Source organism: Myotis brandtii, unplaced genomic scaffold (assembly GCF_000412655.1).
Source record: "Myotis brandtii unplaced genomic scaffold, ASM41265v1 scaffold179, whole genome shotgun sequence".
In the NCBI taxonomy this organism is placed as follows: Eukaryota; Metazoa; Chordata; class Mammalia; order Chiroptera; family Vespertilionidae; genus Myotis; species Myotis brandtii.
The window spans coordinates 5327934-5340728 of NW_005356635.1; the positions used below are offsets into that span (position 1 = coordinate 5327934).

At 36.1% G+C, this 12795-nt stretch overlaps 1 protein-coding gene across 5 annotated transcripts in view; it reads right to left on the reverse strand.

The window, feature by feature from the left end:
- The window catches only part of RNF13 (ring finger protein 13), a 190432-nt gene that overhangs the window by 50007 nt on the left and 127630 nt on the right, over window positions 1-12795 (reverse strand). For all 5 annotated transcript variants that reach the window (XM_014537443.1, XM_014537440.1, XM_014537444.1 and 2 more), the window contains one exon: window positions 3549-3654. In XM_014537443.1, coding sequence (XP_014392929.1) covers window positions 3549-3654 — 106 coding nt within the window. The remainder of the gene's footprint in view (window positions 1-3548; window positions 3655-12795) is intronic.

A 12795-nucleotide genomic window follows, 5' to 3' on the forward strand; every position in this document is an offset into this window, starting at 1 on the left:
CTCTTTCCTCCTAGTTGTAGAACTTCCACTCAGCCAGCCTTCCTGTGGTTCTGGATGATGTCCGTTCCGTCTTTTAGTTGTATTTTTGAAGTGGTTGTTTGAGGCAGCAAACTCCGGTGTTTACCTATGCCGCCATCTTGGTTTCTCCTCCCAAGATTCTTATAGCTTGATAAAACTAAAACTTTCTCTTACCAAGACATTCAGATGGCTAATGTTTTATTTAGGATTATGTGCAAATGTAAAACTGACTAGCCCATATTATAAATCTGAATAATCTAAATGCAAAGACAAAATTTACACATCATGATCAAATAGTTTATCTCAAAAATACAGGATTTTTAAAATTTATAAAACATATTCATGTAATCCAACTTAACACCTTGCTGACCGGCTATTTCAAGACAGAACTCACCCATGCACCCAGCTACTTTTCCATACTTGAATATTAAATGAAAGTATCTAAATAAACTCAAATGTACTTTATTTTGTCATATCTTACATTTATATTACTATATGTCAAAATTAATAAATTGCATATATTTTTATATTTCATTCTTTTAAATATTTTTTAGTGTGATATATCATATAACATGTATCTACATGCAATGGTACTAAACAAGTTTTACATACATATCGTATTTTACTATTCTTTCCAAGAACATACTTTTACACATCCTAGTGGAATATTTTTACCACTGAATACTGTTTTTTTGTAAAACATGATTTTTTAATTTTCCTGATAATCCGAAGGGTGAATCTTTATTTGAAAACAGTCTAGAGTGCTCTTTTAAAACTCTACATTGCTTTCAGACCCTAAAATTACTTACATTAATGTAAGTGGAAACACAAGTTAACTTGTGACGGGTCAGCAAGGTGTTAATAAAGAGAGAAAACCAATGATCATTACAACAGACAGAAGACATAATTCAGCACCCATTCATTATTTTCTTAAAAAGCAAATAAAAATTTGGTTTATTTCTAATCCTTACACTGCGTTTTTTGTTGTTTTCTTTTTCATGTTTTGCCAGAAAATATAATGCAATGCTAACAGAAGGTACAACAACAGGCAACCTTTTTTTGTTCCTGACTTTCAAGGAAAGGTTTCTAATAATTCACCATTTAATAATGTTTATTTACAGTTTTTAGTCAATAATCTTTATTAGCTTAAGGATATGTGCTTCTATTCCCAGTTTACCAAGAGTATTTTTTATTTGTTTGTTGTTCTAACATTCTATACCTCATTGTTTCTACACTGAAAACCCAAGAGAATCAACAAATTCAAATTAACAGAACAGGAGAATTCAGCAAGTTTACAGATATAAAATTACTGTATTAAAATCAATAATGGCCACTGTCCAAATCACAGTTTCTAAATAAAACTCTTCAATAAAAGAAACCAAGGCTCCTTGGATAAATGTCTGATTCTAGGGCTGGGATAAGAAAAAGGTAAGATGAGCCTTAAGCTTCTTATAGTATTAGACAGTAAAGAAGTACTTTAAAAAAAAAAAAAAAAAGGATGGGTTAAATCAAAGGCACACGGAAGTAAGCCTAGCACAGTTCCCAATGGCCAAAGCTCAAATAATTTAGACAACAAAAATAAATAATATAGTATTTTACCCAAAGTGTAAAATAAACATACGTGAGTACTTATTAATGTAAATAAATGAGTGAATAAATAAATGAACAGATAAACAAATAAATAACCCAAAAGAGACAGATCTTCCTTACAAAATAATTCTAAGTAATATATGTAGATTCTCCCTACTACCCCCATGAAATAAAGCCTAATTCCTGTCCCTTTCCACCTTTAGGGTTGGGCTATACTTTGTGCCTCATTTCCAAAGGTAGAACAGAATAAAGAGAAAAATAATAACTTTACATTTGAGAAACCTAGCAAACATTACCTTAACCAAGGGAGGAAGGTTTAGCATCATCAGTGATGTTATGCAGCGATCACATACCCCTGACATGATATGATGAAAAGGGCATTCCAACTCTGATAGAAAATATCAGATTGAGGGACATTCTACAGGATACCTGGCCAGGGCTCCTTAAGAATGTCAAGGTCATGAAAAATAAGGAAAGACTGTCATAGATCAGAGGAGAATGGGAAGATGTGATAACTAAATACAATGGGGTACTCTGGATTGGGTATATTTATGGAAAAACTGGTAAAATCCATACAAAGTCTGGGGTTTAGTTACTGGTAATGTAGCAATGTCAGTTTCTTAGTTTTGACAAATGTACCATTATAATGTAAAATGTTAACAAGAGGAGAAAGTAGATGAGAAATGAACAGGAGCTCTCTTCTTTGTGATTTTTCTGTAAATCTTATTGTTATTCCAAAATTAAGTTTATTGTAAAAAATCAATAATGTCCTTAGAGCTTAGTAATAACTAATTAGAAAATGCAATTTCAAAAAAGTCTAACAAAAGACCTGCAAAATATTTACAGAAAAATGTTAAACTGATAGATATGAAAGACCTAAATAATTAAAAAGAAATACCATAGCAGCATAAGAAGACTAAACATTTCAAAGATGCCATTTAATTTTTAAATTAATGTATAAACAAAATACAATACTAAACTCATTGGATGTTGATATAAACATTCTTTATCAAAAAAACGTTAGAACAGTGGGATTGTTTTATATTTTTGCAAGTCTCTTTTAATATCTATTTTGGTAGAATACCGAGGGATTCTCATATCTGCTTTTGCCTTCAATTTGTTTTCATAAGACATACCATATAGCCTCTAGAAACCTCCTCTATAAACCCTGAGAGACTGACAGTGATAAAAGCAAAAATATTTTAGTATTATTATGAAAATGATTTTGACCCTGAAGACCCACTAAGAGCCCTGAAGCCATCCTTTGGTAACCAATGTTTTGGTGGTTACCTCAAGCCCTCATACTATTCGTTATTTACATTTTATATAAAAATTTTCAAACATAGAGAAAAACTTAAAGAATTTTTATAAATAAATAACCATATGGCCACTACCTAGATTCTACAACAAATATTTTACTATGCTACTTTTTATCACATATCTATCCATCCCTCTATCTATCCATCAATAAATCCTTTTTTCTATTAATTTTTTACAAAGTAGATTGCAGGTATGAGTATACTTCTCCCAAATTACTTCACCATGTATATCATTACTTAGAAATTAATTTTTCTAAAAAAATTCTCTTTTCTTTTGAGGTAAAATTTACATACAATGAAATGCACAAAATTTAACTATATAATTTGGTGAATCAGGCATTAGTACAACCCAAACTTCTCTTGAGAATCAGAACATGACTCACACCCCAGAAAGTTCCTTCATAGGTGTCCCAGTAAATCCCTCGCCCCTCCCTAACCCTTCAGAAGCAATCACTGTTCTGATTTTTTCTACCAAAATTATCGTTCCTTTTCCAGAACCAGTTATACAAATGGACTCACACAATACATACTTTTTAAAGCAAGGCTTCTATTACTCAATATAGTGTAATTTAGACCATCTATATTATTTTTTTTTAAAGCATTTAAAATAATTTTACCTACCATGAAAATGACTATTAAGATGAGACAGATGCCCACTATGATAAGGAAGGGAATTAGGTAGTATTCCAGAGGAAGACTAAATTCTGGAACTAAGATAATGTGGCCCCTGGAAGAAAAGAGAATTAATACATGAGAAATATTAACAGTTGCCAAATTATGATATTAATCAAAACCAAGGAAGATATTTTTTAAAGCATTTGGATATTACAATTAAATTCACTGGACACATCTCATTTTCTAATATATAATTTCCAATAACTTAAGGGATGATTTTTCCATTTTTAAATCTATTTCACACATTTGGTCAAAATAATGTCAATATAATTAAAAGAAGCTTTTAGACTGTGTAGGGGAAATCAGCCAATCAATATTTACTGTTCTCCATCTTGAAAACATGTTATATACTGAATTTAGTAACCTAGCAAAAGTATGAATATTTTACATGCAAAATCAACATTAAAATAATGGCAATATCTGAGGTAGTATGTCAAGCACAAACTCCCACTCCAAACAAATTATTGTCCTATGGAGAAATTCTGAAGCCATCAATGGTGAAAATACACTCCCTCCTCCCTCTATGCTTTTGTGAACTTGTTACACCAGAGGCAAATGATACAGTCCTGCACTCTACATTATCTGTGAGATATGGAATGGAAAACTGGTAAAGGAATTCAAAGGAGTTTTAGCTTCCTCTCTGTTCTCCATCTTCTCCACTGCTTAACTGGGGGGGAAAAAACACAACTTCATGAATATGTATGTTGTCAGGGGAAGGGTGGAGAATGCACATACCTTATATGCTCTATTCCCCCTTGTTATGAACATGTTGTAGTTACTGTAATAATTACTATTATAAAAATTAGTAGGTACTCATGAAATGAAACTGTGATCAGAGTTGGCATACTATTTGTGTTGCGTGAGCAAATTTTGCACAACACCAAAATCCTGCATTAGAAAATATCCTCAGTCTATTGTACTCCTGTGCTATTGTAACATGGTGCCAGCAACACTACTTTGTTACCCACTGCTGGGTGATTTTTATAGGTAGTGAGGCCAGGTACTTCATAAATCAAGGATTAAATGCAAAACAAAAATTCTCAATTTGATAAAAGAAAATTAAAATAGATTGACTTTTCCCCCCATACAGAGATGCTTAGGACACCATAATACTTAAGAAAAATAACATGAAAGCAAATTATTTCTATTCTAAAGCAATTTTTAAGTCTTTAAACTATTATTTTTATACTCACATCCAAGACACTCTATCAAGCTTCACCAGAAACAAAAACAAACAGAAGCGATAATATCAGAAATTTCGCCCCAATAACTTAAATATTCTCCAAAAACTACTAAGACTGCTAGAATAAAAACAGCTTTTTATTTCAATAATTTTCCAACAGAACACGGATGACAAAATAATGACATGCATTTTTTATGTCTTTACATAAAAAACTGACATGACTGATGGATCAGAAGTGTAAGAAAGAGACAAGCAGGGACTGAGCTGCTCTATTTGATACCATCTCTTTCGCATGAGGTCAGCTCTGTAAGTAATGTCCTTGTTCTTGGCATAAGCCTTCTGGAACCAACCAAGCCAGAGCTGAGATGTGGTGACAGCAGCGCCATTTAGGTACAAGAGCCTGTCCATGAGGTGATGATTCTGGGCACACCTCCCTACTCTCACCCCCACCAACCTGCTATAAATTAACACCATTAGGCTTTAGAAACCAGACTACTGCATATCCTAACTTCAACCCATCACAGCATCTAAATATATCAGCAATAGCAAAGCTTACATTCTTATATTCTGTTATTTCTTCTTTAATATTAATAATTACAGCCTGAATTAGATAAACACTGTCCTATGAGACAAGTCCCAGAGTTGCTCAGAAATGAATGGAACTGCTAGGTGACAAGAAGTAAGCTAAATGAACAAAGCAGGAAGACCCAGTGAACAAGAAATTCAGAAACTATATTGGAAAGTTCCCGTGTGTGTAACCACAGAAACAGAAAGATTCTAGAATTTTCTAGTGTTAAGATTCATAGGTCTGTGTTCTAAATCTAATGTTCTATAACATGTCGTATTAATGCTTGCCTGTTATATCTCAAAACATTTTAGTTTACTATCAAGATATACTGTAAGACGGAGATTTAAAATGGCAGCGAAGTAAGTGGATGCTACACTGACACACTCCCAGGACCAAACTGGAATTACAACTAAAATACAAACATCCTGAAAAATCAACTGAAGACTAGCTGGAGAGAATACTGATAACCAAGGACATAAAGCGGAGATCACATAGAGATTTGTAGGGAGGACGGAGGTGCAAACAGGCGGCCAGGCTCCCACAGACAGCAATTAAAGTTCAGGAGAGATATCTCAGCTGTGGGGGTTGCCACTGAGAACTTTGGGATGTAATCCCCAAGCACGGGCCCCCAGGAGAGAGTGCCAGAACTGAGAAAGGGGCCCACATAACTCTGGCTGTGAAAAGCAGCAGGGTTGTTGCCTGCCAGGGAGAGATGGCTGGAATGCAGGCACCCTCTTAAAGGGCCAGTGCACAAAATTCCATGTGCAGCCATTCACCTTTGGCTCTGGCAAAGGAAGGGCAGAATGGACTGGAGCTGTTTGAGCAGAAGCCAGGGTTGGGGCTCTGGAGTTAGAGCTCAAAAGACAGACACCCCGGTTTCCTATGCTGAGACATTCCCTCATACTGTGAAGATCATCTTTCTTAGAAAGACATTTGCTATACAGGTGATTTTTTGCCTAGGAGGAAGACCACTGACCCACCCTATTGGAAAACAAATTCCCCCACAGTGTGGAATTTATAAGGCCCATTAAGAGACAAAAAATAACAGTTAGCCTCCAGGCAGAAGAAACTGCCCCACCCTATTGGAAAAACTCACCACACCTGTGGATGAGAGTGCTTCAAGGCTACTCAAGATAGAATCCAATCAGTCTACAGACAGTGGCAGTCTGTAGAGGCTTTGATTCCTTGCCTGATCTAATTATTCATAAAGAGCGTTGGACACTGCACTGCACTAAAGATTGAGAGGTGTACAAGATCTACCTGATACATAGTCACAAACCCAAACAGGCAGCCAAAATGAGGAAACAAAAAAAATAACCCCCTAATGAAAGAACAAAAGAATTCTCCAGAAAAAGAGATAAAATGGAGATAAGAAATTTATCTGATATAGAGTTCAGAATAATGATGGTAAAGATGCTCATGAAAAAAGATATAGTAACTATGAAAAAAGAACAGTCAGAAATAAAGGATTAAATAGCACTAATAAGAAAAACATTGGAGAGAATACACAGCAGATTAGAGGAAGCTGAGAATCATATCAGTGAGTTAAAAGACAGAGTAGAAAAAAATCACTCAATCAGAGAACCAAAAAGAAAAAACAATTAAAAACAGGAGGACAGCTTAAGGGAAACATAACAATATTCACATAATAGATGTGCAAAAAGAGGCAGAAAAGGAAAAATGGATAGAGAACTTGTTTGAAGAAATAATGGTAGAAAATTTCCCTAAGCCCATGAAAAAAAAAAGTCACACAAGTTCAGGGGCACAGAGAACCCCAAGCAAGAAGAACTCAAAAAGGCCCACAGCCAGACACATCATAATTAAAATGCCAAAAGTTAAAGACAAAGAGATAATCTTAAAGGCAGCAAGAGAAAAGCAAACTGTTACCTACAAAGGAACTCCCATAAAGCTGACAACTGACTTCTCATCAGAAACTCTACAGGTCAGAAAGGAATGGCATAAAGTACTCAAGGTAATAGAAAGCAAGGATCTGAAACCAAGATTACTATATCCAACAAGGCTCTCATTCAGAATAGATGGTGAAATAAAGAGGTTCTCAGAAAACAAAACAAAACAAAATACAAAACAAAACAAAAAGGCTAAAGGAGTACATCACCAGGAAGCCAGCATTACAAGGAATGCTAAAGGGATGGCTATAATGAAAGAAGAAACAAAGAGAGAAACCTAGGCATACAGAATTAAAATGGAAGTATATAAGTATCAACATAAACTGATGAACAAAAACAGATCCAGAGACAGAGAAGCATCGATCAGACTGTCAAATCTCAGAGGGAAGGTGGGGGTGAGGGGGAGAGATCAACCAAAGAACTTGTATGCATGAATATAAGCCTAACCAATGGACACAGACACCAGGGGGTGAGGGCATGAGTGGCGGGGTAAAAAAAATAAAATAAAATAATAATTGTAAATGTAAATGGATTAAATGCTCCAATCAAAAGACATAGGGTAGCTAAATGGATACAAAAACATGACCCAACTATATGCTTTCTACAAGAGACCCACCTCACAACTAAAGACTCATACAGGATGAGAGTGAAAGACATAGAAAAAAAAATTCCATGCAAATGGAAAAGAAAGAGAAGCTGGAATAGCAATACTCATATCCAACAAAATAGACTTCAAAACGGACAACAAAAATCACTATATAATACTAAAGGGATTGATCCCACAAGAGGATATAACCCTGGTAAAATATATGCACCCAATATAGGAGCACCTAAATATATAAAAAAAAATTCTAGAGGACTTTTAAGTGAGAGATCAACAATAATAGTGTCAGAGTAGGGGATTTTAACACCCTGCTGACTTCACTGGAAAGATCTTCCAGACAAAATATTAACAAGGAAACAGTGACTCTAAAGGACAGATGGATTTAACTGACATTTATAGAACATTTCACCCCAAAGCTGCAGAATATACATTCTTCTCAAGTACACAAAGATCATTTACAAAGATAGAAGACATGTTAGGAACCAAAGAACTTGCAAGTTCAAGAAATTGAAATCATGTTAAGCATCTTCTCAGATAACAGTGGAATGAAATTAGAAATCAACTACAGTAAAAACACCCCCAAAACATTCAAACATATGGAGGCAAAATATAATGTTATTATACAATGAATGGGTTACCAATTAGATCAAGAAAGAAATCAAAACCTTCCTGGAAACCAATGAAAATGAACACACAACAACTTAAAATCTCTGGGACACAGCAAACCTACCTCAAAAAAAAACAAGAAAAATTAATAGCAAACTATTTAACCCTACAACTTAAAGAATTAGAAAAAGAACAAAAGAAAAGCCCAAAGTAAGTAGAAGGAAGGATATAATAAAGACTAGAGCATAAATAAATGACAGAGACTAAAAATAATCTACACTAATAAAAGAGAAACATGCAAATTAACCATCACTCCACCACTCCACTACACCCACCAGCCAATCAGAGAGACTATGCAAATTAACCCAACAAAGATGGCATATGCAGGCATGGAGCGAATACTGAAGACGACTGGAGATGGCAGCAGCCATGGAGCTGGAGCGAGCAGGAGGCTCGGGTTGCTCCCGGCTACGGAGGAAGCCAAGTTTCCCGCCGGCCCTGGGCTCCGCTCAAGGAGGGGCTAGGGGCCTGGGTCACCAGGGGTGACCCAGGATTCCAGCCTGCCCTGGGCTCCGCTCGAAGAGCTGGAAAAAGAAATGAGGGACTGGGAGCAGCCGGAGCAGAGAAGCCAAGCCTCGCTGCTGAGGCCGGACCAAAGGCCTGGGTCCCGGGTGCCAGAGGAAAACCGGTGCCAGCAGCCAGGGGAAGGAAGGCCTATTGCGCGAATCTTCGTGCAACAGGCCACTAGTAATAATAATAATACCCCCAAAAAATCAATGAACCCAAGAGCTGGTTCTTTGAAAGGATAAACAAGATTGATGAACCATTAGCCAGACCAGTCAAGAAACAAAGAGAGAGTACCCAAATAAATAACATCAGAAACAAATGCAATGAAGTAACCACTGACACCACAAAAATACAGAGGATTTAAGAAAATACTATGAAAAACTATATGCCAACAAGCTGAACAATGTGGGTGAAATGGAGAAATTCCTAGGAAAATACAATTTACAAAACCAAATCAGGAAGAATCAGAAAACCTAAATAGGCCAACAACTGATGAAATTGAAACAATAATAAAAGAACTAGCAAACAAAAGCCCAGGTCCAAGTGGCTTCACAGGGGAGTTTTACCAAACATTCAAAGAAGAACTAACACTTATACTCCTCAAACTATATAAAAAATTCCAGGAGGAAAGAACACGTCCAAGCTGGTTTTATGAGGCCAGTATTATCTTAATTCCAAAATCAAATAAAAACACTACAAAAAAAGAGAATTACAGGGCAATATCCCTGATGAACGTAGACACTAAAATCCTCAACAAAATATTAGCAAATGAGATCAAGCAATATATTAAAAAAATCATACCCCATGACAATGTTGGATTTATTCCAGGGATGCAAGGATGGTACAATATTTGCAAATCAATAGACATGATACATCACATAAATTGCAAGACAAAAATCACATGATCATATAAATAGACACAGAAAAAGCATCTGACAAAATCCAGCACCATTTTTGATAAAAATTTTCAGCAAAGTGGAATAGAGGGAGCATATCTCAACATGATAAAGGGCATATATGACAAACCGACAGCCAACATCATACTGAAAGAACAAAAACTAATACCTCTTCCCCGAAGAACAGGAACAAGACAGAGATGTCTACTTTCCCCACTCTTGTTCAACATAGTACTGGAAGTCCTAGCCATATGACCAGACAAGAAGAAATAAAGGGCATCCAAATTGGAAAGGAGGAAGTACAAGTCTCATTATTCACAGATGACATGATATTGTACATAGAAAACCCTAAAGACTCCACCAAAAAACTACTAGATTTAATTTGCATTGTAGCAGGATACAAAATCAACACCCCAAAATCAATGGCTTTTTTATACAACAATAATGAATTCTCAGAAAGAGAAACCAAACAAATAATCCCATTCACTATTGCAACAAAAAAAATTAAGATACTTAGGAATAAACTTAACCAAGGAGGTAAAAGACCTGTACTCCGAAAACCCCAGAAAATTGAAAAAAGAGATAAGAGAAAGATATAACCAAGTGGAAGAATATACCATGATCATGGATTGGTAGAAATCAACATCATTAAAATGTCCATACTACCCAAGGCAATCTACAGACTCAATGCAATCCCTATTAAAATACCAACAGCACATTTCACAGATCTAGAGCAAATTTATATGGAACTGTAAGGCCTTGTCTAGAGTACGCTGGATATCCAAGGCCACTCAGAGAATGGGAATCTTAAAGTATTCAAGGCTAAGATAGTATACACAGGTGCAACGACACAGTAATCTCAAGTTACACTGCGCAAATGTGCCCTTCTATAACCCAAATGATTGATGTCACCATTTGGCAGAAAGCCTCTTTTGTCTAAGTAGCACTAAAGTATGTTACTGATACTGCTATAATGAGTGAGCTTAGATGTGCCTACTATGAGAGGCTGTAGGTCCAGAGGCAGTGTGCGGCTGCTCAGATAATGGCTGTAGGTACAGAGGCTACTGCTATGTAGAAAAGATGTATTGTTAACTAGCTGGTGTATGGCTGCCTACTGTATGGGACTTTACTTTGAAGAACTGCTTTGTCTAATAGCTCCTTGTTAGCAATGGCTACATGGCCACTAGCTTCTACAATAAAGACTCTTATTTACCCACAACTTCTCATGGCTTCTTCATTTACCACCCAGCATTCAAGGAGGTCCAGCCCTGGCAGAGGGGCTTGGACCCAACAATTGGCATAGTAGGACAGGATCAGGAGCTGTGCTTCCAACAATGACACAACGAGCAGAGAATATAGGAGGAAATGATACAGCAAGCAGGGTTCAAGAAGGAAAGTGCTCTAACAATGGAACCAAAGAAGATACTGAATAGCTGCAGTAATCTTAAGAAAGAACAAAGTTGGAGGAATCACAATACCAGATATCAAGCTACACTACAAAGCCACCGTAATCAAAATAGCCTACAGGCACAAGAAGAGGCATATAGATCAATGGAACAGAAGACCCCAGAAATCGATCCAAGCTATTACACTCAATTAATATTTGACAAAGGAGGCAAGAGCATACAATGGAGTCAAGAGAATTTCTTCAATAAATGTCATTGGGAAAACTGGACAAATACATGCAAAAAAAATGAAACTAGACCACCAACTTATACCATACACAAAAATAAACTCAAAATGATAAGAGACTTAGATGTAAGTTGGGAAACCATAAAAATCTTATAAGAAACCATAGGCAGCAAAATCTCAGACATCTCTTGTTATCAATATGTTTACGGTTACATCTCCTAGGGCAAAGGAAACTAAAAAGAAAATAAACAAATTGGGCTACATCAAAATAAAAAGCTTCTGCACAGCAAAATAAACCATCAACAAAATGAAAAGGGAGCCCACTGTTTGGGAGAACATATTTGGCAATGATACATCTGATAAAGGGTTCATATCCAAAATGTATAAGGAACTCATACAACTTAACAAAAGGAAGACAAACAATCCAATTAAAAAATGGGCAATAGATCTGAATGGACACTTCTCCAAAGTGGACACACAGATGGCCAAGAGACATTTGAAAAAATGCTCAAAATCACTGATCATCAGAGAGATGCAAACTAAAACAATAATGAAGTATCAGCTCACACTTGTTAGAATGGCTACCATCAACAAATCAATAAATGACAAGTGCTGGCGAGCATGTGGAGAAAAGGGAACACTAGTACACTGCTGGTAGGAATGCAGACTGGTACAGCCATTATGGAAAACAGTATGGAGTTTCTTAAAAAATTAAATATGGAACTGCCACTTGACTCAGTGTTCCCACTTCTAGGAATATATCCTGAGAAACCTGAAACACCAATCAGAAAGAATATATGCACCCCTATGTTCATAGCAGCACAATTTACAATAGCTAAGATCTGGAAACAGCCCAAGTGCCCATCAGTAGATGAGTGGATAAAAAAGCTGTGGTACATTTATGCCATGGAGTACTATGCAGCAGTAAAAAAGAATAATCTCTTACCTGTTGAGACATCATGGAGTGATCTGGAGAGTATCATGCTAAGTGAAATAAGTCAGTCAGAGAAAGACAAGTATCACATCATTTCACTCATATATGGAATCTAATTAACAAAATAAACTGATGAATGGAGTAAATCCAGAGACACAGAAGCACTGAACAGAGTGAAGAATCTCAGAGGGAAGGTGGGGGAGGGTGGATGGGCAGAAGGTAATGAACCAAAGATTGTGTATATATGCATAACCCATGCCCACAGACAATAGGGTGGTGAAAGCCTGAGGTGGGGG